This window comes from Anolis carolinensis, chromosome 5, assembly GCF_035594765.1.
Source record: "Anolis carolinensis isolate JA03-04 chromosome 5, rAnoCar3.1.pri, whole genome shotgun sequence".
Lineage (NCBI taxonomy): Eukaryota > Metazoa > Chordata > Lepidosauria > Squamata > Dactyloidae > Anolis > Anolis carolinensis.
In genome coordinates, this window is record NC_085845.1 from 86,085,822 (window position 1) to 86,112,048 (window position 26,227).

Here is a 26,227-nt window from a genome sequence, read left to right on the forward strand (position 1 = left end):
CATTACTAAAACACATGTAGAACCAAGAGCATAAAATTTAAATTCTAAATTATTTTTCAGACTTACCTTAGTGTTATTTTAATTACGCTGATATGAACTCTTGCCATATGGAATTTAAATAGATACTGTTACATTTTAACAAAGAGATCAGTGTTTAAATGCTGTTTTTTTTAAAAAATAACCAGTTTGGCGCGTAAATAGTTTCCAAAGATGCAGAACACATTTCTGATAGCCTGCATTATCATATGATCAGTGAACCACATGAAATGTGTTGAGAACTTAATGCATATATTCAGTCATTGTGCTTGAGGATAAGATTGTAGACAATGCATTCAAAGGAACATTAAGTGCAGAGAGTTACGTTATTAACATTATTCATTCACAGAATTGTAGTTTATAAACGTCTTGAACTACGTATGCCTGTTATAACATGTAGTGTGATAAGAATCCATCATATTTATTCATAACTAATGATAGGATTGTAACCTCCTAATTGTCTGTAACACAGTTCTCCAACTTCCCTCTGAAGTTTCTTTTCATAGCAGACTTTGTTGAGGTCAGTGTCACAGAAACCTGGGAAGATAGTGTTTTCCCACTGGTTTTTAAATATTATTTCTGTTGTTGGATTATGTTCCATTCATTTTCTTGCATCAAGACCAGCTAGTTTCTCCTGCAATGAATTCAGAACAACATTGGTAACTCGAGATAACATATATCACTTTGGCAGATGAGTAATATATATTCATAACATTGCTGGATCTTATAATAGTACTGGTAGAGTAGCTTTGAGGGCAGAGGTGGTATTTGGGTTTTTAGCAGGGCCTTCTGACTGTATTTACTTTCTTGTTATGTAACTTGCTGCTGTTGGTGAGTAGTAGTAGTTTAAGGTTTGCCAGTTTTCAGTTACTTTGACCATAAGAAAATGCCATTAACCAGGATGACTATGCTCATTGATTACATATCTGTGTGGCTTCAATTGGGTTCTGTTATTTTCTCTTTCTTTTTACTTCAACTTATTTTTTGTTACCAGTCTAGCCTTCTTGTCTCTTCTCTCCCATAACCATTGGATAAATATTGAAGCTTGAGAAATGTCTGGTATTTTATTGTACACTAGCTTAGATACCTGGCAATGCCTGGGTTAGGTAATTTGAAATGATAAATATTACAAGTAGTCATTGGATTTTTTAAATTTTATGAAGTTGGTCACAATGAGTAGTGTGCCAAGTTGGTCCAGATCAATTGTTGGTGGCATTCACGGTACTCTCTAGTGAACTGCAAGTCCCAGTATCCTGGGTCACTTGTCCCCAAACCCCTCCAGTATGCAAAGTTGGTAATGGTGGGAATGTGTGCCAAGTTTGGTCCAGATCCTTTGTTGGCAGAAGTCACAGGGCTCTCTAGATGCAAGGTGAATTGGAGCTCTCATAATCCTTGAGAGTATTTTCTGGGGATCATGGTGAGTCTGTGTGCCTACTTTAGTCCAGATCCATTGGTGATAGATAGGGTTCACAATGATCTTTGGATGTGGATGGACTACAATTCCCATCATCCTCTGGAATTTCCCCTAACTCTGTCAGTATTTAAAGTTGGTCATGTTGGACATAAGGAGCCCCGGTGGCGAAGTGTGTTAAAGCACTGAGCTGCTGAAATTGCAGACCGAAAGGTCCCAGGTTCAAATCCCGGGAGCGGCCGCTGTTAGCTCCAGCTTCTGCCAACCTAGCAGTTTGAAAACATGCCAATGTGAGTAGATCAATAGGCACCACTCCAGTGAGAAGGTAACGGCGCTCCATGCAGTCATGCCGGCCACATGACCTTGGAGGTGTCTACGGACAATGCCAGCTCTTCGGCTTAGAAATGGAGATGAGCACCAACCCCCAGAGTCAGACATGACTGGACTTCACATCAGGGGAAACCTTTACCTTTACTATGTTGGACGTGTGATTCACAGGCTCTCTGGATGTCAGGTGAACTACAACTCCCATCATCCAATCCCCTCTAGTCCCCTCCAGTATTTTCTGTTGGTTTCAGTTCAACCCTCATCCAGGGAAAACTTCCAGAGAAAACTGTGAACCCCATTGATCTGGACAAAACTTGGCATACAAAATTTGTACCAATTTTGGTCCAAATCTGTTGTTGATGGGGCTCACAGTGCACTCTGGTAGTTCTCCCAGATGCGGGATGAACCGCAATTCCCATAATCTAGGGTCAGTCCCCCCTCCCTAAGCACCTCCAGTATTTTTTGTTTGATTATGTTGGGTATGTTCCCTGGATGAGGGCTGAACTGCAATTCCCACATCCTGCATCAACGGCCTTCCCCCTCCAGTATTTTCTGCTGGTCATGATAAGTCTGTGTGCCAAGATCCATCTTCATTGGGGTTCACAGTGCTCTCTGGAAGTGGGAGTAATCTTGAAAAATACACACAAACACAGATACATGCAAACATGTTTTCACTTTTATAATATCTATATTTAAATTTTATTGTAATAACTAGCAGTGCCCAGCCATGCGTTGCTGTGGTGAAGTATGGTGGTATGGGAAATAAAGTACTGAGGAATTGGTGGTAGTTAAGGTAAAGGGTAAATGTTTTCCCCTGACATTAAGTTGAGTCGTGTCTGACTTTGGGGGTTGGTGGTCATCTCCATTTCTAAGCCGAAGAGCTGGTGTTGTCCGTAGACTCCTCCAAGGTCATGTGGCATGACTGCATGGAGCGCCGTTACCTTCCCGCCGAAGGAGTACCTATTCGTTTACTCTCATTTGCATGTTTTTGAACTTTAGGGATGGCAGCAGCTGGGGCTAACAGTGTGGGCTCTGTCCGCTCCCCCAATTCAAACCTGAATGAATGTTGTAATTAGGGAAAATGATTAGCATGTAATGGCCTTGCAGCTTTAAAGCCTGGCTGTTTCCTCCCTGAGTGAATTTTTTGTTGGGAGGTGTTAGCTGGCCCTGATTGCTTCATGTCTGGAATTCCCTTGTTTTCAGAGTGGTGTTGTTTGCAATATTTTATGTGCTTCTACTGTCTGTGGCTCTCAGAAAACAGAGGATTTGCCAGACTTTGGTGATGGGAAGACTTTGTTGGGAAGTGTAAGCTGGCCCTGATTGTTTCCAGTGGGGAATTCTCGTTTTCAGAGTGTTGTTCTTTATTTAGTGTTCTGATTTTAGAGATTATATTGTTCTGTTTTATTATACCACAGTAATTTTTATATATTCTGATTTTGGTGTTTTTGAATACTTGGAGGCAGATTGTATTCATTTTCACGGTTCACAACAACACAATAATAATAATAATAATAATAATAATAATAATAATAATAATAAAACCATTAATAATAATAAAACCGATGAAACCATTGATCATATCCTCAGCTGCTGTAAGAAAATTGCACAGACAGACTACAAACAGAGGCACAACTATGTGGCCCAAATGATTCATTGGAACCTATGCCTCAAGTATCACCTCCCTGCAGTTAAGAACTGGTGGGATCACAAACCTGCAAAGGTTGTGGAAAATGAACACGCAAAGATACTGTGGGACTTCCGAATCCAGACTGACAAAGTTCTGGAACACAACACACCAGACATCACAGTTGTGGAAAAGAACAAGGTTTGGATCATTGATGTTGCCATCCCAGGTGACAGTCGCATTGAAGAAAAACAACAGGAAAAACTCAGCCGCTATCAGGACCTCAAGATTGAACTTCAAAGGCTCTGGCAGAAACCAGTGCAGGTGGTCCCGGTGGTGATGGGCACACTGGGTGCCGTGCCAAAAGATCTCAGCCGGCATTTGGAAACAATAGACATTGACAAAATTACGATCTGCCAACTGCAAAAGGCCACCTTACTGGGATCTGCACGCATCATCCGAAAATACATCACACAGTCCTAGACACTTGGGAAGTGTTCGACTTGTGATTTTGTGAAACGAAATCCAGCATATCTATCTTGTTTGCTGTGTCATACAACGTCGTTGTGTCAATAATAATAATAATAATAATAATAATAATAATGACTTTGGTAATACACACTGCTTCACTCCATTGTCAGTTTCCTTTCTGGAAGAATCCTTCCTTGGGAGGTGTTAGCTGGCCCTGATGGTTTCCTTTGTGGAATTTCCAATTTTCCTGCTTTCAGAGTGTTGCACTTTATTTACTGTCCTGGTTTTAGAGATTATATTGTTCTGTATTATTCTATCACAGTAATTATTTCATATTACAGTAGAATCTCACTTATCCAACATTCACTTATCCAATGTTCTGGATTATCCAATGCAGTCTGCCTTTTAGTAGTCAATATTTTTGTACTTAGTGTTTTAAATTCATTGTGATATTTTGGTGGTAAATTTGTAAATACAGTAATTACTACATAGCATTACTGCACATGCAACTACTTTTTCTGTCAAATTTGTTGTATAACATGATGTTTTGATGCTTAATTTGTATAATGATTACCTAATTTGATGTTTAATCGGCTTTTCCTGAATCCCTTCTGATTATCCAACATATTCACTTATCCAACGTTCTGCTGGCCTGTTTATGTTGGATAAGTGAGACAGTACTGTAAATTTATAATCTTATATTATCTGCTTAGAACTGGATTATATGAGGCCCCTTCTACCCAGCTGGATAAAATGCACACTGAAGTGGATTATATGGCAGTGTGGAGTCAATATAATCCAGTTCAAATTAGATAATATAAGATTATAAATGGGTTATATAGCTCTGTGGAAGGGCTTTGAGTCTACACTGCCATATAATAAAATCTGATAATCTGTATTTTATAGGCAGTGTGGAAGACGCCTAACTCTGCCTGTCCCCTGGGCTGAGTTGGTTGCTAGGAGACCAAATGGGCAGAGATTAGTCCTCTAACTGGCAGCAATTGGATAAAACCAATTATTCATTTCCCTCTAATTAGGACTTTATTTTTCTTTTCTTTTTGTTGTATCAAGCTAGAGGCGTGGATGATGGGTTGTGTTGTCAAATTTCGAGGTTGGGGGGCCTGTAGTTTTGTTGTTTTGTTGGTCGCCATGATGCCATCACTCATTTATATATATAGATACTAATAATGATGATTTGATTTACTTGCCTCTCCTCAAGGCGGGGCACAAACATTATGTAAAAGACATATATTAAAATGTACTTCTATTTTCTGACTAGAAAATTATCTTTTCATGACAACTCGGAATTACCAGTATTGATCACCTTTACCCAGAGATCCTTATGCTCCGAATAAGGGCCAAGCTGTGGCGCAGGCTGTTTGAGCAACCAGCTGCAGCCAGCTGCAATGAATCACTCTGACCAAGAGGTCATAAGTTCGAGGCCAGCTCGGAGCCCCGTGTTTGTCTTGTCTTTGTTCTATGTTAAGGCATTGAATGTTTGCCTTATATGTGTAATGTGATCTGCCCTGAGTCCCCTTCGGGGTGAGAAGGGCGGAATATAAATACTGTAAATAAATAAATAAATATGACATACTGAGTGCATAGACCCGGAAACTAATTGGGGCAGGTCCATGTTTGTCATGGATTCCGTTAACTCCTGAGGTGCACCTGACAAACTGACCTCCAGTGGTATGTTGGAGTCACCAAGAAGCAAAAGTTTGGGCGACTCCAACAACTCTTCCAAGACCAGTTTGGTGAGCTCGGACAGGAAGTCTACTAGGCAGCGAGATGGACAATAAACTAAACCCTGGTTTTCAGACTCATGTACAGTTTGATTCAGATAGCCATAGAACCCAGGTCGGGTAAAGATGGTTTTAATAGACCCCACTCATATTCCTTCAACTGCTGACTAACACAGTACAGGCAGTCCCCGAATTACAAACATCTGACTTACAAACAATTCATAGTTAAGAATGAGGGTGAGACAACAGGTAGTGAGACAAATCTGCCCCTAGGAGGCGAACTTAGCTTCTTTAAGAGTTATCATGAGAAGAAAGCTTTCTAAACTGAACCTTTATCACAATGCTTGTTTCCACAACAAGCACTTTATTTCAAAACCCAGATATCACAGTGACCAAAAGTAAGGTGAAATTTTCTGAACAGGAGCACAGAGAGTAAAACAAACTAACTATATATATTTGGCCAGAGTTACACTTAAAAGTGTTTCAACTTACATGCAAATTCAACTTAAGGACAAACTTACAGAACCTATCTTGTTCGTAACTTTGGGACTGCTTGTGTCTGGCTGGGAGGGCCTGAGCCTAGACTGGCCCACTATCCTCTCCTAGCCAGGTTTTACTGAATCATGCCAGCATGTATAATTACACTGTATTGATTGGTCCATGAGGTCACGAAGAGTCGGAGACGACTAAACGACTGAGCAGCAGTCTGATCAACACATTGATTGTATGTGTTTACTTCTCATACCTGAGACATTCTTTCAAAGAAACTTTGACCAAACTAGATATGACATTAAATGTGTTCTAGCATTTGATGTGTATTAACCGCTGTTGAAGAAGCCATCACTGGACCCCACTCAATAGGAGAACTTTCGGACTATTTCCAATCTCTCCTTTTTGGGCAAGGTAATGGAATGTGTGGTGGCCACACAACTCCAGGCATTCTTGGATCACGGTATCCTTCTGGGGCGCCTTGCTGGGATGGGGCTCGGAGGCACTGTTTTGCAGTGGCTCCGGTCCTTCCTGGAGGGGCGTTCCCAGATGGTGTCATTGGGGGACACCTGCTCATCCCCACAACTGTTTGTCTTGTGGGGTCCCGCAGGGGTCAGTACTGTCCCCCATGTTGTTCAACATATACATGAAGCTGCTGGGAGAGATCATCCGGAGTTTCGGAGTGCGGTGTCATCTGTACACAGATGATGTCAAGCTCTGTCACTCCTTTCTACCTGTCACTAAGGAGGCTGTTCAGGTCCTGAACTGGTGTCTGGCCACTGTGTCGGACTGGATGAGGGAGAACAGATTTAAAATCCTTTAAAAACAGTCCTTTTATGCAGTGATATTTTTAACAGTGTGATTGTATATGTGTGTGTGGGGTTTGGCCCTTAGGCTGAAAAGATTTCTTGATCATGCTTCAGAAAAAAAATGGAGGCAAAGCTAGAATGTTTGATGGGCATTGTACAGGGAGGTTGAAACTGGCATCTGTAGGACTGGAAGCAAACCATGTGCATTCCCATCATCCTAGTTCAATGATTCTGTAAAAAAAAAGAAGAAGTTAGTTTGCTATTAATACTATTTTAGGGAATATATAATAAGATTTGAACTTGGATGATCCTTAACGGTTTAATTGGCAGTATTTGACTGGTCACTAAACGATGATGTTGCACATATTTTAGTTTGTTCTTTATTTTGATTAATATGAATTTAAAATTGTCCCTTTTTTTACAGCATAAAATGACGACTGCATAAATGCCACAGAATAAATGGCGTCGAAAGTAACAGATGCTATAGTATGGTACCAGAAGAAGGTATGATGTTTTACGATAAATCGTTCAAATATTCTGTGCCCAAGAACACCGTATGAAATTTGGTGTCATCATAAATCAAAAGGTGACTTAAAGGCATACACACACTAAGAGAACATGGCATTTAGTTTAATCTGGTTATTTGGTAGTATTACATGCAATTCTTCAGCGTTCTTACCACTTCCTCTTTATATTTGTACTCTGACACTCCCCCCCCCCCCCCCCAGTGCTGATCTTTCCTCCCACGCTCCCACAAGGTTTCCTCTTGTAACTTTGTAACAAGAGGAGAACACTGCCTGAATTTCTGTCACATTGAGAGGGGGCAAGCTTGTTTTCTGCTGCTCTGGAGACTAGGACATGAAGCCACAGATTCAAATTGCAAGAAAAAATATTGAATTTAAACCAGTGGCTGTCAATCTGGGGTCCCCAGATGTTTTTGGCCTACAACTCCCAGAAATCCCAGCCTACCTGTTAGGATTTCTGGGAGTTTAAGGCCAAAAACATCTGGGGACCCCAGGTTGAGAACCACTGATTTAAACAGAAGAAACTTCCTGGTCGTACAAGTTGTTCAGCAGTGGAATATGTTGCCTCAGACTGTGATGGGGTGTTCTTCTTTGGAGGTTTTTCAGCAGAGTCTGGATGGCCATCCATTGGGCGTGCTTTGATTATGTGTTCCTGCATAGCAGGGGACTGGACTGGATCGCCCTTGTAGTTTCTTCCAACTATGATTCTATGATATAGACATAACAGTCAGTGTGAAATAGTGGATTGAGCATTGAACGATGTCCCTGAAGATCAGAGTTCAAATCTCCACTCGACCATGAATACCCATTGGATGATCTTGCGCAAGTCACTCTCTCTCACCCTCACAAGAAGGCAAGGACAACTCCCCTCTGAACAATTTTTGCCAAGAAAATAATAAAATCATAGAATCATAGAATAATAGTTTGAAAGGGACCACATGGGCCATCTAGTTCAACCCCCTGCCATGAAGGAAAAACACAATCAAAGTATCAATGACAGATGGCCATCCGGCCTCTGTTTAAAAGTTTCCAAGTACAGTAGAGTCTCACTTATCCAACACTTACTTATCCAACGTTCTGGATTGTCCAACACATTTTTGTAGTCAATGTTTTCAATACATCATGATATTTTGGTGCTAAATTCGTAAATACAGTAATTACTACATAGTATTACTGCGTATTGAACTACTTTTTCTGTCAAATTTGTTGTATAACGTGATGTTTTGGTGCTTAATTTGTAAAATCATAACCTAATTTGATGTTTAATAGGCTTTTCCTTAATCCCTCCTTATTATCCAACATATTCACGTATCCAACATTCTGCCGGCCCGTTTATGTTGGATAAGTGAGACTCTACTGTAAGGAGCTCTCACCACACTCCGAGGCAGAGAGTTCCATTGTTGAACATCTCGTACGGTCAGGAAGTTCTTCCTAATGTTCTGGTGGAATCTCCTTTCCTGTCATTTGAACCTATTGCTCCTAGTCCTAATTTCCAGGGCAGCAGGAAACACGTCTGTTACCTCTTTCTTATAACATCTTTTCTTCCGTTTTCTACTGACATAAGCAAATAACCTTTTTTTGTTTGTTTTTAATCTATTTGTCAAGCCTGAGTTCATTTTGTGCTTTAGCCTTACAAACCTTTTCCCTACATACGTTGGTTATTTATTTGAATTCCTCTTTGGTGATCTCCCTCCCTTTTCCATTTCTTGTGCATGTCTCTTTTAAATCTTAAAAGTTCTTAACTTCCTTTTCTTTTAGTATTCATGTTCATGGAATCACGCCCAGTATTTCCTTAAATTTCCAGAAGTCAGCCCTTCTAAAGTCTAAAATGTGTGTTTGACTTCTCTTAGTTTCACCCTTTCTTTGTATCACAAACTCTAGGACAGGCATGGGCAAACTTTCTGACTTGTGGGCCGTATGGCAGTCCAGAGTGGAGTGAACGGGCCAGTAGGGAGGAGAGTTCTCCCCAAGTCCCCTCTCTGCCCTTTCTTCCCCTTCCCCTTCTATTTTGGAGGCAGAAAGTGAAGGAAAGACAGTAAACATTTGGATTCTAAAAGGATTGGCCTTGGTCAGGATGAGATGGTGGACGGGAGAGGAAAAGTGTATCCATGAGACCTCGTATTGCTTACTCCTGATATAGAATCCTAGAATTGGAAGAGACCCCAAGGGCTATGCAGTCCAACCCCTTCCATACAAGAAGGCACAATCAAAGCACTCCCAATTGACAGCCTCTGTGGAACAGCCTCCCGAGAAGGCGAGTCCACCATACTCTGAGGCAGCCGACGCCACCCTCCAGGAAGTTCTTTTCAGTTAAATCTCTTTCCCTACCATTTAAGACCATTGCTCCCTTGTGCCTTGGTCTCTAGAGCAGCAGAAAATCAGTTCCCCACCTCTTCTCAATGGGACACCCTATTAAATCTTGAAACATGGTTCTCATGTTCCCTCTCTACTATAATAGTAAATAATAATAATAATAATAATAATAATAATAATAATAATAATACATTATTTATAACCTGCCCTATCTCCCGAGGGGACTCTAATTTATCTTCTCCCAGCTAAACATCCCCCAGGAGGAAAGGAGGAAGGAAGAAAGGAAGAGAAGGGTGGAAGGGAATGGAGGGATGGAGGGAGGGAGGAAAGAGAGAAGGAAAGACAAAAAGGAAGGAAAAAGAGGGAGAGAGGGAAGGAGGGAGGAAAGAAGGAAGGAAGGATGAAAGGGTGGAAAGAAAGGAAGGATGGAAGGAGAAAGAGGGAAATAAGGAAGGAAGGGAAGGAGGAAGGAAAAAGAGAAGGAAGGATAGGATGGTGAGAAAGAGGAGGGCCTGGAAAAAGAGCCCAAGGGGCCGCATCCAGCCCCCAGGTCTGTCTTTGCCCATACCTGCTCTAGGAGCACGTGGTCCCTTCCACCTAAGGATCGCACCACTTCTGCTCCATTGACCAGATCCTCAGTGTTGGTTAGGATCAGATCCGGAATAGCTGATCCCTTTATTGCCTCTTTTACCTTCTGGACAATAAAATTGTTTGCAAGGCAAGTGAGGAATTTGTTGGACTTTGTACTCTTGGCTAAGTTTGTTTTCTAACAAATATCAGAGTAGTTGAAGTCTTCCATTATTACTATATCTCTTCTTTCTGCATGTTTGGTCATCTGGTCAAGGAAGGCTTCATCCAGTTCTTCTGTCTGGCTTGGAAGTCTGTAGTAGACCCTCACAATGACACCTTTTTCAGTCCTTATTCCCATAATTCCTACCCAGATGCTTTCAACCTGGTTTCCAGGATTGAAGTTTCGCATCTCTTCACAGGTGTAAATATTTTTGACATATAATGTTATTTCACTTCCTCTCTTGTTTGGTCTATTTCTCTGAAATCCTAACCACAAATCCCATAATAGGTTTGCCTTAGCTCACTATAAGCAGGAATGACTGGAAGGCACACTACAACAACTAAGATGGCTAGCCTTTCAGGTTTAGGGAAGAAGACCACCTCTGTAGAGTTTTTGTGACACAGCACTTTAAACAGAACTCTTCTATTGGACTGCTGTCTTTTTTTTGCTTTAGGTATTTAAAGAACAAGTAGTTCCTCAAGGTTAGAAGGAAGTGAGAAACTCAATCTTCCATCCTTAGGGACTCCCCTGGTTGCCTAGAAGTTTTGTATGTAGAAGATCTCTGTTCAGTCTCTGGCATCTCCGTTAAAGGAGAGGCCTCCAAGTCTTCAAGAAACCCATAGTACAGAGTTAAAAGGACTGGTGGTTTCCCAGTGTAAGGCTCTTTTACTACCTATGTGTGAACAGCCAAATAGCTAACAACATGTCTGTCACTTGTAATTCTGTTTTGTAGTGTTAAAAAAATTCAGCAAGCATTTTGCTAAAACTTCAAGGCTAACATTTGACTTTAAGAGATTTTACAAGATACATTATTTCTTATTAGTAATATTTGTTTTGTAATTATTCATCTGGAGTGTGTAAAAGCTTCTTGTTACTGAATTAGATACCAGTTCTCTATACAGTACATGTAGCCATTGAGTGGAAATATCTTTCAAGATTACATATTAACACTTTTGTATGTTCTGGAAATTTAACTGATCCATTATTGGAAAAAAAGATTAAAGTTTTTACCTTTCTTTTTGACAATGGAAGTAACTTGATGAGTTTGAAGTCTCAGGAAGAATGATGGAGTGATTCTCTAAAAGGTGAGAGAAATTCTCAATCAGTTGGCAAGGAAAGATAAGAAAATCTGAAGAAGGGAGGGAAACAATTGATATATGCCTATATCTACTGGCATGAGGAAATTGCCCAGTAGCAAGGGATTGCTCCTTCATTCCTCTTAGAATGATCATTCACTGTAATCATGATAACGCTTCTGTTAGTTGTCTGGATAGATAAAAATAATACCCTATATGTATACATATGTAGTGGTCTGTGAGCTGCAAGGAAGTTCAACTTTAGACATAAGAAAAGTGTAATTGGATCAGACCAAAGGCCTATCTTGTCTAGCATCTTGTTTTGAACCATGACTGACTTAAAGGGAAGTTCTCAAAACACACATTAAATAATTAATTAATTAATTTCTCTTCTTTCCCCCCATATCTAATATATTGCTTCCTCTGATTCTGTAGTACTCACCAAAAGTTGATTAATTGGAAAAAGCTGATTCATTGGTAAAAGGGAGAGAAGCATATGACAGTAACAAGGGCATTTGAAAAAGTACAAAATTTTTACTGTGGTTCCTCAACTACTAGTATACAAAGTTAGGCTATCAATGACTGTGGAGATATATATTTTCATGAACAATGCTTATTTAAAGCTCTTTCAATCAAAACTTGCTAAGAGGGAAGGCAGGAGACTGTAGCAAGTGGTATTCTTAACAATATCTTTCCTTCATTAATAATGCATCCCAATGTAACCTGGCATGTAAACATGACTAATGTCAATTCATATCTTTATTTTATTTATTGTGTCAGAAGCGAATGGAGGATACAGTTGTAATGTACCCTGTTTCCCTGAAAATAAGACATCCCCAGAAAATAAGACCTAGTGGAGGTTTTGCTGAATTGCTAAATATAAGGCCTCCCCCAAAAGTAAGACCTAGTAAAGTTTTTGTTTGGAAGCATGCAGGATCGATAAATGTACATACCATAGATTGTTGTACATGGAAATAAAGGTAGTAACAAGAAATAATAATAATATAATAATATCTTTATTCTTGTATCCCACCTCCATCTCCCAGAAGGGACTCACGGCAACTTACACAGAGACAAGCCCAACAACAACATAAATTTACATATGAACAGAAATTTAAAACAGTAATTTAAAAACAGTATAGCAATAAAATATAATATAGAAATTCTTGAAAGGATTCACAGTTTGGTTATGCTGGTTTGTGATGACAATTACTGTACAGTAGATAATAAATTTTCATTTTTAAAAAATTCAACCATAAATGTGAATTCTTCTTTGTGGAAAAATAAGACATCCCCTGAAAATAAGACCTAGCGCATCTTTGGGAGCAAAAATTAATATAAGACACTGTGTTGTTTTCGGGGAAGGTAAAGGTAAAATTAAAGGTTTCCCCTGACGTTAAGTCCAGTCATGTCTGACTCTGTGGGTTGGTGCTCATCTCCATTTCTAAGCCGAAGAGCCGACGTTGTCCGTAGACACCTCCAAGGTCATGTGGACTGCATGGAGTGCTGTTACCTTCCCGCCGGAGTGGTACCTATTGATCTACTCACATTGGCATGTTTTCGAACTGGCAGAAACTGGAGCTAACAGCGGCCGCTCACACCGCTCCCGGGGTTTGAACCTGGGACCTTTTGGTCTGCAAGTTTAGCAGCTCAGTGCTTTAACACACTTCGCCATCGGGGCTCCAGGTGGAAACAGGGTATTTAAAAACAGAAAGTTTGTCACGACCCAGGCTACAGAGCACCAATAACCATACGCAGAGGCCAGATTCTATCTAATATCTTTATTAAGGAAATATATAAAGTTAGTAAAAGCGAATGTAAAAGTTAGTCCAGAAGTAGACCTTTCAGGGAAGGTCAAAATTAGTCCAAAGAAACAATGTCCAATATGAAATATTAAGGTCCAAAGTTGTAATCCAATAACCGAAACACTCACTTTGCCAGGCAAAGTGAGGGGAGATGACAAGGTCCTTTAGTCCATGAACTTGAGCAAGGCTAGGAAATAACTTGATACTTGAAACAAGGCTTGAAACGTGGAACAAGGTAACGAGGAACAAGAACAAGGTCCGTGGAATAACTTGGTAAAATCCGTGAAACAAGGCAAGGTTTAGTCCTGGGAAACAAGGCAAGGTCCGTAGGTAAACAAAGGCTGGGAAGCAGGAGCGAAGGCAGGAAACAAGGACAAGGCTTGAGCAGGAACGAGGCTTGAAACGGAGCGCGCTGTCCAGACACAACTCGCTCCGGAGGCTGACGAATTGACTCCGCAAAGTTACTCCGCGGGTAAAACACCTATATAGAGTCTAACTTTCCCGCCGAGAGCAGTTCTCTGGGAACCAGAAACGAAAGCTAATCTCTGAGACCAGATGTTTGACTCCTTAAAGATTCTCATGGAAAGCAGGCTTAATTGGCAAATTCTTAGCAATTATTCTCGCACTCCTGCGCGAGGCTGCTTCCAAACCTCTCTGTTGTTTACAAAACTCATGGCGAGAAAACACTGGAGATGTAGCCTCAGTATTTGTTTGACATACTTCTGGAACATAATCCTCTTGCAGGTGCAAGGTTCCCAGATCTGGCTGGGAAGAATCTGTCTGGGAAGAATCCAGTTCTGACTGGGAAGGTAAAAAACCCAAGTTTTCTTCTTCATCAGGCATCACAATGTCATGAGCAGGACTACAAGGCCCATGGGTCATCACACTATCCCCCTCCTCAAGCCCCCTCCCAAACTGGGACTCTCTCCCCGAGGCGCGAGGTCGTGGCTTGGCGGGATAGGTCTGATGGAAGCGACGGGTTAGATCAGGAGCGTGAACTGTGGAAGCGTCTTCCCAAGAGCGTTCCTCAGGGCCAAAACCCACCCAGTCAATGAGATATTGCAGGCGGCGGCGGTGAAAGCGAGAATCCAAAATGTCCTGAACCTCGAACTCGTCCTCCCCATCCACCAAAATAGGGACGGGGGCCGGCCGGTCTACATCTGGCCGCACACCATCCGCCGGAAGGAGCAGGGAGCGGTGAAACACTGGGTGAATGCGCATTGAGCGCGGAAGTTGGAGTTTGAAAGTCACAGGGTTAAGTTGCGCCACCACTGAATAGGGGCCAATGAAACGGGCATCTAACTTCCGGCAAGGGCGATGGGAGGGCAAAAAGCGAGTGGACAGAAAAACCCGATCTCCTACCTTGATTTCGGGGCCCGGCTGGCGATGTTTGTCCGCGTGACGTTTATAGTCCTCCTTGGCTTGTTCCAGTTGCTGGAGCAAAAGTTGTTGCACCGCTGTGAGTTCCTGCAGCCAATCTTCTGCTGCGGGAACTTCAGAAGTTTCAATGACAGGGGGAAAGAAACGTGGATGGAAGCCGTAGTTTGCAAAGAACGGCGTTTCTTTTGTAGAAGCCTGGACTCCATTGTTGTAGGCAAATTCCGACAGTGGTAACAGAGAAGCCCAATTGTCCTGTTGGTAGTTTACATAGCAGCGAAGGTACTGTTCCAAAGTGGCATTGGTGCGCTCCGTTTGCCCATCCGTTTGGGGATGATGAGCTGAAGATAAACGAGAGTCTATGCCCAATAGTTTTTGTAGTGCCTTCCAGAAACGAGAGGTGAATTGGGATCCACGGTCTGTGACCAAACTCTTGGGCAATCCATGTAGTCTGAAAACATGTTGGAGGAATAAATCTGCAGTCTCTTGGGCCGTGGGAAGACCTTTACAGGGAATGAAATGGGCTAACTTGGTGAAAAGGTCCACCACCACTAGGATCGTGGTGAATCCACAGGAAGGTGGTAAGTCAGTGATAAAATCCGCAGAAATTATTTCCCATGGGCGAGATGGGTTAGGAAGGGGGTGTAGAAGCCCTGAGGGCTTCTCCCTTCTTATCTTGGAGCGCTGGCATACTGGGCAGGTGTTAACATATTTTTCCACATCCTTGCGGATCTTGGGCCACCAGAAATCTCTTAGGATCAAATGCATGGTTTTAAATAGTCCGAAATGCCCTGCTGGTTTGCAGTCATGACACAGACGAAGTGCTTTTTCCCTGCCCGGTCCGGGTGGGATATAAACATGATTTCTATAGCAAAGCAGTCCATCTTTAAGCGAAAAGGGAAAATGCAGACCTTGACGAAGTTGGTCCTGCGCCCAGGCATCTGCTTGCTGACTAGCCCTGATTTCTTGAGCACAGATGGGCCCTGGAGTAGAGGGAGTTGAATCAATGGGAGTGGATTTGGTGTTCCCCACTGTGAGCGTGGCAAAGTTCTCGGGTTGTAGTAGTTGGGATTCAAAGGTCTCCTTGCGTCCTGCAGCGTATTCCGGTTTACGTGACAGGGCGTCTGCTTGCTTGGTTTGGGCTGGGGTCACATAATGAATCTGGAAGTTGAAACGTTCAAAGAATAAAGCCCAACGTTGCTGCCTCTGATTTAGCTTGCGGGCAGTTCTTAGATGTTCTAGATTTCGATGATCAGTGTGGACTTCAATGGGAAATTTGGCCCCTTCTAGCCAATGTCTCCAAGTTTCAAAAGCTGCCTTTATGGCTAATAGTTCTTTTTCCCAAATGGTATAGTTCCTCTCTGGTGCGGTTAGTTGACGAGAATAATAGGCACAAGGATGAAGGTGATCTCCCACCGGTTGTAGGAGCACAGCCCCAATTGCCACATCAGAGGCGTCCGCTTGCACCACAAAAAGGGTTTCAGGATCTGGATGCTGAAGGATTGGCTGGGATGTGAATAATTTCTTTAGTTGCTGGAACCCTTTCTCTGCTTGATCAGTCCAGCGGAAGGGCTGTTTTCCACGGATGCAGCTAGTGATTGGGTCAGACCAGCGGGCAAAATCTGGAATGAACTTACGGTAATAGTTCGCGAACCCCAAGAATCGCTGCACCTCCTTCTTGTTAGTTGGCGCCCGCCATTCCAATACTGCTGAAACCTTGGCTGGATCCATGGAGAGCCCTAGAGGCGAGATACGGTATCCAAGGAAATCTACCTCTTGTAGATCAAAAGCGCATTTTTCTAGCTTGGCATAAAGTCCATGATCCCGCAATCGTTGCAACACCATTTTGACGTGGTTCTCATGTTCTGATTGTGATCTAGAAAACACCAAAAAATCGTCCAGGTAGATTATCAAGAACCTATCTAGATAGTCCTGGAAAATGTCATTGACAAAATGCTGGAACGTTGCGGGAGCTCCGCATAATCCATAATTCATAACTCGGGACTCGAATAATCCGAATTTAGTCTGGAAGGCGGTCTTCCACTCGTCCCCTTCTCTGATGCGAACTAAGTTGTAAGCTCCCCGAAGATCCAGCTTGGTGTAAACCTTGGCTCCTCGAAGTTGGTCTAGTAGATCCGAGATTAAGGGCAGGGGATAGCTGTTCCGCTTGGTGATATTATTCAATGCTCTGTAGTCCACCACCAAGCGTAATTCCCCTGACTTCTTCTTCACAAACATCACTGGGGAGGCGGCTGGGGATTGAGAGGGTCTGATGAATCCCTTGCGAAGGTTTGTCTCTATGAATTCCCTGAGAGCTTCTTGCTCTGGTTCAGTCAGGGAGTAGAGATGCCCTCGCGGGATCGGGGCCCCCTCCACCAAGTCAATGGCACAGTCGTAAGGTCTATGTGGGGGTAATTTTTCGGCTTCTTTTTCATTGAATACATCCCAATACTCGGAGTACTTCTTTGGCAAGGTGATGATGGGCTCGGTGTCTGTGGCATGGCAGACCTTGGCTACGAGGCAATGGTTTTGGCAGTACTTTGAAGCAAACTGCAGTTCTCTGTTGGACCAGGAGATGCTTGGGTCGTGAAGTGTCAGCCATGGAATCCCCAAAATCACAGGGAAATGGGGAACCTCAGTAACAAAGAAGGAAATCTCTTCCATATGTTCCCTTATCCACATCCTGGTGGGTTCCGACCACTGGCTTACGGGGCCCGTCTTGAGAGGGCGGCCATCGATGGCTTGCACCACACGGGCATTCTTGAAGTCATGATATTGTAATCCCAGAGAGTCGGCATACTCTCTATCAATGAAATTGTTGGTAGCTCCTGAGTCTATCATGGCGTGGATCATGACGGGTCCCTTTTTTGCTGACCATAAGGTGACCACTAGAAGGAACAGGACCCCGGTTGGCGGCTCTTGAATGGGTTTCTTGACCGGGTTGGCGAGCCTCTCTATGCCCGGTCGTTGGCTTCCCCCGCCGGCTGTGTGCCAGCCGCCTCAGACGTCTTCGTCTCCGTGGAGGACGCCGCCGCAAGACGGGCGGCGGGCTTCCCTTTGGCTGGGCACTCTCTGGCGAAGTGGCCCCCATTCCCGCAATACCAACAGAGATTTAGGCGTTGGCGGCGGGCCTTCTTGGCGGCATCTAATCTGGGACGCACATTGCCCAACTGCATCGGCACCTCCTCGCTCCCTCTGGGGTATGGGGATGGTGGTGGGGGTCTCCACACTGGACGCGGCTGAACGCTGGCGGGAGCGGGGGGTTTTGCCCCAGCTCTACCGCTCTGGCCTCGTACCCACTGCTTCCTGTTGGCAATCATGACTTCAGCCCGTAAACATTGATCGATGAGTGCTTCCAGCGTTTGGGGAGGATCCACCTTGGAGATTTCCTCCAGCATTTCAATGTTGAGACCCTCCCGAAATTGTCCTCTGAGGGCAACATCGTTCCAGCCGGTGTTGTGGGCCAGCACTCGGAACTCGGCTATGTACTGAGACATGGGTCTGTCTCCTTGGAAGAGGCGGCGGAGTTTGTGCCCGGCTGCCTCCAAATTGTCCTCGATTCCCCAGGTCGCCTTAAGGTGGTCCAAGAAATGTTGCGCTGACCTTAAATGTGGGGAGGCTTGGTCGAACAGAGCCGTCGCCCAGTTAGCCGCTGGCCCGTCTAGGAGACTGTAAATCCACGCCACCTTGATGTCTTCCTGGGGAAACTCGGCATCACGGGCCTCTAGATAAGCTTGGCATTGGCGACGGAAAACATGAACCTTAGAAGCTTCTCCAGTAAACTTGGTTGGCAACGCCATGGCCGGAAGACGGATTCCGCGTTCCTTCAAACCCTTTATTTCTCCATCCTGTGCATTGAGCTTATCACGGATTCGGTCCACCTCATCCTTGTCGATGGTGTAGGTAATCGGCTGGCCGCTCGGCCCAGGTACGACTCCGGTAGACATTCTGGCCGAGGTTAATTGGTGCTTAGGGTGGCGGAGTCAAACTGTCCCGACCCAGGCTACAGAGCACCAATAACCATACGCAGAGGCCAGATTCTATCTAATATCTTTATTAAGGAAATATATAAAGTTAGTAAAAGCGAATGTAAAAGTTAGTCCAGAAGTAGACCTTTCAGGGAAGGTCAAAATTAGTCCAAAGAAACAATGTCCAATATGAAATATTAAGGTCCAAAGTTGTAATCCAATAACCGAAACACTCACTTTGCCAGGCAAAGTGAGGGGAGATGACAAGGTCCTTTAGTCCATGAACTTGAGCAAGGCTAGGAAATAACTTGATACTTGAAACAAGGCTTGAAACGTGGAACAAGGTAACGAGGAACAAGAACAAGGTCCGTGGAATAACTTGGTAAAATCCGTGAAACAAGGCAAGGTTTAGTCCTGGGAAACAAGGCAAGGTCCGTAGGTAAACAAAGGCTGGGAAGCAGGAGCGAAGGCAGGAAACAAGGACAAGGCTTGAGCAGGAACGAGGCTTGAAACGGAGCGCGCTGTCCAGACACAACTCGCTCCGGAGGCTGACGAATTGACTCCGCAAAGTTACTCCGCGGGTAAAACACCTATATAGAGTCTAACTTTCCCGCCGAGAGCAGTTCTCTGGGAACCAGAAACGAAAGCTAATCTCTGAGACCAGATGTTTGACTCCTTAAAGATTCTCATGGAAAGCAGGCTTAATTGGCAAATTCTTAGCAATTATTCTCGCACTCCTGCGCGAGGCTGCTTCCAAACCTCTCTGTTGTTTACAAAACTCATGGCGAGAAAACACTGGAGATGTAGCCTCAGTATTTGTTTGACATACTTCTGGAACATAATCCTCTTGCAGGTGCAAGGTTCCCAGATCTGGCTGGGAAGAATCTGTCTGGGAAGAATCCAGTTCTGACTGGGAAGGTAAAAAACCCAAGTTTTCTTCTTCATCAGGCATCACAATGTCATGAGCAGGACTACAAGGCCCATGGGTCATCACAAAGTTAAAAACTTGGAATTATACTAAACGTCCTCTGACCAGTAGCTGGCCATTTGGAGTGTCTCTGATGTTGAGATAAGAAGGCCCTCCACTGTGTATGTGGCAGGGCTCCGACTGCATTGTAATAGGTGGTTTGTGGTTTGCTGTTCTCTACACTCGCATGTTGTGGACTCCACTTTGTAGGCCCATTTCTTAAGGTTGGCTCTGCATCTCGTGGTGCCAGAGTGCAGTCTGTTCAGTGCCTTCCAAGTCACCCAGGTTTCGGGTTTTAGCCTGCCACTTTTGGACTCTTGCTTGTTGAGGTGTTCATGTGAGTATCTCTGTAGATTTTAGAAAACTATTTCTTCATTTAAGGCATTGATATCCGAAAAGAGGATAGGCCGGAGATGTCACTGCCTTGGTCTTTTAATTATTGGCTGCTACTTCCCGGCAGATGTCAGGTGGTGCAATACCAGCTAAACAGTATAATTTCTCCAGTGGTGTGGGGTGTAGACATCCTGTGATAATGAGGCATGGCACATTAAGAATCACATCCACTGCTTTAACGTGAGATGTATTCCACACTGGGCATGCATATTCCGTAGCAGAGTAGCAAAGTGCAAGGGCACATGTCTTCACTGTGTCTGGTTGTGATCCCCAGGTTGTGCCAGTCAGCTTTCTTATGATACTATTTCTAGCACCCACTTTTTGCTTGATAGTCAAGCAGTGCTTCTTGTAAGTTAGAGCACGGTCCAAGGTAACTTCCAGGTATCTTGGTATGCTGCAATGCTCCAGTGGGATTCCTTCCCAGAGCTCCTCAGAGCTCGAGATGCTTGTTTGTTCTTAAGGTGTAAAGCACACACCTGTGTTTTAGATAGATTAGGAATCAGCTGGTTTTCCCTGTAATAGGCAGCAAGAGCACCTAAAGCTTCAGAAAACTTCTGCTCAGCCATTTCAAAGCTCCCTGCTTAGGTGGTGATGGCAGGATTGTCAGCATAGATGAAACTCTCTGTCCCTTCTGGCAGTGGCTGATCATTTATGTAAATGTTAAACATTGGTGGAGCAAGCATGCTCCCCTGAGGCAGGCCGTTCTTCTGTTTTTTCCATCTGCTTCTTTAGCCCTGGAATTCAACAACAACAAAAAAACCCCTCCTGTTTTGTAGCAGATTTACTATGAAGCGAGTGAGGTGGTAGTTCTTTGTGATGTTAAATTCAGAGCTGTAGAACAGGCTACAATTCATATTGTCTTGAGATTTTTAAATGGAACATACTTATGCTTTCAACATGCTTCTTTGTTATTATTTGTCTTTATGGATTCTCAAATCTTGTCATAATCAAGGCAGAAACAGTTTGATTCTTAGGGATAATAAAGTAATTATTTTCTGTTCTGATAACAGGAGTTATACTTTGTAACAAAGTATTTGGATTAAATTAGGATGAACATTAAGAATGGCAGATCCATTTATTTCCAACAACAATAGTAAGCATGCCTTTACATTGCATTCCACATGGAGGAAATGAGGGGAGAAATGGCAGAACACTTTTTTGCTGTAGAAGAAGGAATGTCATTAAAAAGTTACATGTTTTGATGAATATGTTCATGAGAGTAAGCACATAGATATAATCTTTCCCATTATATTTACAGTCATTACATTTACATCAAAATACAGGCATTTGTGTGGATTCCTAATTATTTGGAATATGTCACAAACATTATTTGAGTAAACCTTGCAGCAGAAGTGGACAAAATGTGACCCTTCAGCCACAGTTTTGTGGCCTTGAAGCCCCCTCCCATCAAACAGGTTACCAAAGTTCCCCAACCCCTCCTATTAAAAATAACTATGTATGAAAACCAAGAAGATAATCCCTCAGTGCATGAAAATATACCAAAAACCAAACCGAAAACCAAATAACCCTAGCAGCTCATTTTCCTTTTCAGTCATTGAAGATGGCAACAGGAGGAAGCACACCTTTCTTTCTTGTCTCCAATTTGAGAAGATCTGCAGAGAAAATCCTTTGTAATACCTCTCAAAATAGTAATAGGAAATTATTTTTTTCTGTCACTATTTTGAAAGTGGCTATAGAAGAAAATAGTAATTTGGCATGATGTGTGTGTGTGCAGAGGACGTTGCAGCTCACAGGAGAGTTTAGAAGAGGGGAGTCAAACTCGTTTTCATAGTGGGCCACATCAGTCTTATGGTTGCTTTCAAAAGGCTGGTTGTAATTGTAAGACTGTATAAATGTAACTATGTTGCCCGGGCACTGAAACCCTTGTGGGCCACATAAAATGATGCGGTGGGCTGGATTTGGCTCATGGCCCTTGCATTTGACATGTGTGGTCTAGAAGGATAAATTGGTCTCTAACCCGATGCAGTTGTTCTTTCCTGGCTTACAGTGACAACCCATTAAGACAGGTCAGTGTTACCCTAATACAGCAATTGGGAGGACAAAGCTGAAAGAGAAGGACTTGCCTAAGACTATCTAGTTGGGTAAAACATTATATACTGTTCCAGTTTCTTTGCCCAAAATCTCTAAAACAGTATTTTCCATTTTAAGGAGTTTAGTGATTTCTGTGAAAAATGGAAATACCTAGTACTGCACTTGGTATCAAATCTATATACAGGTTCAGCTTTGCTTCTCTGAAATAATATAAAATTTGAATGTTTCACAAGGCTGGATGAGAGGGTGATACCTTTGCTATCTTAAATGTGTAAAACGCATAAAATTATTAGAAGTAGTGTGTATAAAATTATATCCAGGCTAAGTATATAAGATGTATATTAAACATAAGTGAATTTTGTGTTTAGACTTGGCCCCATCTCCAAAACATCTCATAAGTACAGTGGATCCTGGTATCCACAGTGGTCTGATTCCAGACCACCCCTCCCCTCAAAAGAATGGCTTTAATGATGTGCCTTATATAAAATGGCAAAATCAAGGTTTGCTTTTTGGATTTTTAAAGAAAATGTTTTCAACTTGTGGATGCAGGATCTGTGGATATGGAGGGCTAAACATACATATAGGTGTTCCATAATCCAAAATTCTTCTATTCCCAAGCATTTCAGATAAGCATTTCAACTTGTATTCCATGAAACCCCAATAATGTTTGGGAGGCAGTGGTAATGGTGATGTTTGCAACATGCCATCCTGACATAGAAAGTAGCTGCCTCACATACACAATTTGCTTCTTTTAAACATCACTGGATAGGCTGTCTTGTTGATAAAGTTCAGTCTTTGTTTCTGTTCATTTGTGGAGGCACTTTGCTTAACATAGTTTATTTTGCCATTCGTACAAAGGGAGCACAAATCCATCTTTTTGAAGAACATGTTAGAGATGAACAGCTTCTTTGTTATTCTCGGGTGTTGCGTAAGGTTGACTCACTGTTTGGGTGATTGAGTGTTACTTCAGGTGAACAGCTGTTAGGTACAGACTTAGTTGCATGCATACTTGTGGATATATCCACTGCTCATTAGACTTTTCAAGGAACTATGCTTAATAGAGCTTGAGTACAAAGTTTCCTTGCGCAAGCAGAAAATTGCTCTGGTTGCCCAAGGCAGTCTGGGTGAATCCTTCCAATTTCCCTTTCTTACTGCAGCATCTCATAAAGTTCCCAGCACTTCTTGATCCTCAGGGAGTGGGGGAAAGGAGGACCTGAGAGACAATAGCTAGCAAAGACTAGTTGTGGAGGCAAAATTACTCTTGCTATCCTCTGGATTCCTTGTCTTAGGACACATCTACACTTACTACTTAGGTTAGTTTAGGAGTGGTTTGGAAGGAACTGGTTTTGCTGTGTGGGATATTAGATTGATAGGTCTCGAACTGATTTGAGAGACCATGGAACCTGGCTTATGCAAGGTCAGATATCTACAATGTGCTCTGCATTTTGTGAAGCATATTTTGCTCTATGATCTGGGATATATTGGGACCTGCTGCAGCACATTAAAGGGTTTATCTAAGACTTTCCTCATTTGCCTGTGACCCCTTTAATCCATGGTGCAGTGTGCATTGGTGGCATGTAGCTGACACAGTTTCAAGTAGTCTTGAAGTTGTATTAAATTGTCAGTGTACAATGGGGCATTATAAAAATTGATTTTATGCAATTTTACTCTTTTCATATCTAGATGTATTCTTACATGGGTTGTACATTCACTCACACAAAGAATTCCTATGTAGAAATTTAATAACAGTAAGCAGAGTTGAGGTAAAACTAAAACATATTTACTAAAATATGTACAAACTTTAACAGCAGAAGAAATTTTGAACAGTTTATATCAGGTAAACATTTCTGCATATAAGTGATTGAATTATTTTCAGGATAGTCATGTAAACAATCCAAATTCAAAAGTATTTGAAAACAAATATTTAAACCTTAATGCATTTGTATCTGTTCTGTTCATTGATGACATTGTAGTGTAATGGATTCAATACAGAAGTGTATTCTCATTTCATTTTAAATGTGTGTAGCTTCTTTCAGTTACAGTGCTTAATTTGCATTGCAGTACCTAATTTGCATTTATAAGTTTTGTTAAATCTTAATGTATTTTTTCTTTAAAATGGGCCTTAAAATTATGTCACACTATTTAACTGTATTTTTAACTTCGATTATCATCTTAAAGGATGATTATCCTCTTCAACATGAATTATAAATGGCTTCTGAAATATTTATTGTTTCTATTAGAAACACCAGGGTTGGTGAGTATTGGACTACATGGTGATACTATCGCTGCCTCTGCTCGAAGTGAATACCAGCGTCTGTCACAAAGCTCACATTTAATTCTGGAAATAATGCACATTACTCTTTCCACAAGGAAGTTGCTGGAAAGAAATTATCATGGGTTTAGTTAAAGCACTAATTTTAGAAGTTTGAAGTTCTGTGTTTGAAGTTCTGAAACAAAATTTTACCTCGGGGGTTTTTATGTGCTATTGCCTATTCCCTTTTTATTTATTTTTTTGTCTTCAAGTAAATTCTTTTTAAAAAGAAATGTTTAATTTTACTGTTTAATACAGTATTTGTGAGACACTTTCCGGTACAGGCAATCCTCAAGTTATGAATAAGATAAGTTCTTTAGATTTGTTCTTAAATTGAATTTGTTTGTATATCAGAATAGATACATTTTAAGTATAACTCCAGCGAAATTTATATATAGCTTTGGCTAGCATATAGAAGGATTAAAACCCATGTAGTGTGTGTGTTGCTCTGTCCCCCTGGTCAGAAGATTTCACCTCACACTGTGATAATTGGATTTTGAAAAATTTGGCTTGTTGGAAACAAGGATTGATGAGAAAGCTTCAGTGGAGACCCCTTTTCCCTAAGATAACTCTTTTAGGAGTGAATTTCCCTTCCGAAGGGTAGATTTCTCTCACTCCTGCTGTCTCACTCCTGTTCTTAACTATGAATCATTTGTAAGTCGGATGTTTGTAACATAGGGACTGCCTCTGTATTGATTGTATTGTAAAAATGAGTAAGTTAACATGACAGTTACAAGTGAGTCCCTTAAGATTTGATATTGGATCTGAAGAATACAGAAAGTTGATTTTTTGTGTGAAATCTAAGCTATGGATGTAATTACCATATTTTACAGTTAGCTTGTATTATTTTAACTGAAAGAATCCAAAAAGCACCTCACAGTCCGCAGTTACACATTTTGCAAAGTTGTATTGTGTTTTTCAACCTTCTCTACACACACATTAGCAAAATTACTTTATGAGTTAGAGAAAGACAGGGAGACATGAATATGGGATAACAATACATATGTCTATGTAATTTACAGTTCTTTTGAATGGAAACTCCAAACCATGATCTTTGACTGCTAACATAGTCCAAATTTATATAACACTACATTTTAACTAAAAAGAGATAAGGAGAAAGACATAATAAAAGGTATGGAACATTGTCAAAATACTAAACCCTGGTTTAGTTTTATGTCTATGGATGCTAAGTACACGGCCTCTCTTACTGTACTCTGGGGTAGCTTCTAGAAGAGTGAAGGCATTTAGACTTGGATGCCAACCACATTGCAAGTCTAAATTCTGTGCAAATCTGGTTAGTTTAAGCCTGAGTATAGACCATAGACCACATGTGGATCCATGGGGTGTTTTGCCTCCCCCAATGTTTTTACCCCTCAAGGGGTTGTGGAGGACATTTCTACCACATTTGGAACCATATGCATATCAATATAATAAACGGCAGCATTATTTGTCTTTTAAAAATAAACCATAGTATAAATTAACTGGAATTCTCATGAATTTGAATGTAACTAGAAGGTAGGATACCTTGAAATAGGAATCAAATATTTCAGATCTCCTTACAGCCTTGTGATCTGGGATAGAAATAGTGGGGAATATCCAATTGCTGGTGCTTGGGCTGTTAGACGTTCTTGTTAAATGTCTGTGTACTGAGTGAATTTCTTGATTTTCTTACCTCACCCCATCGTCTTTCTTAGTTTTCGCTCAAACTTAAGGAATAAGAAATAATTTTTAAAGTGCTGGCA

General features: G+C 41.9%; 1 protein-coding gene across 3 annotated transcripts in view; it reads left to right on the forward strand.

Moving 5' to 3' along the window:
* The window catches only part of phtf2 (putative homeodomain transcription factor 2), a 98,062-nt gene that overhangs the window by 10,026 nt on the left and 61,809 nt on the right, over positions 1–26,227 (forward strand). For all 3 annotated transcript variants that reach the window (XM_062983542.1, XM_062983540.1, XM_062983541.1), the window contains exon 2: positions 7,334–7,413. In XM_062983542.1, coding sequence (XP_062839612.1) covers positions 7,369–7,413 — 45 coding nt within the window. In that variant the 5' untranslated portion in view covers positions 7,334–7,368. The remainder of the gene's footprint in view (positions 1–7,333; positions 7,414–26,227) is intronic.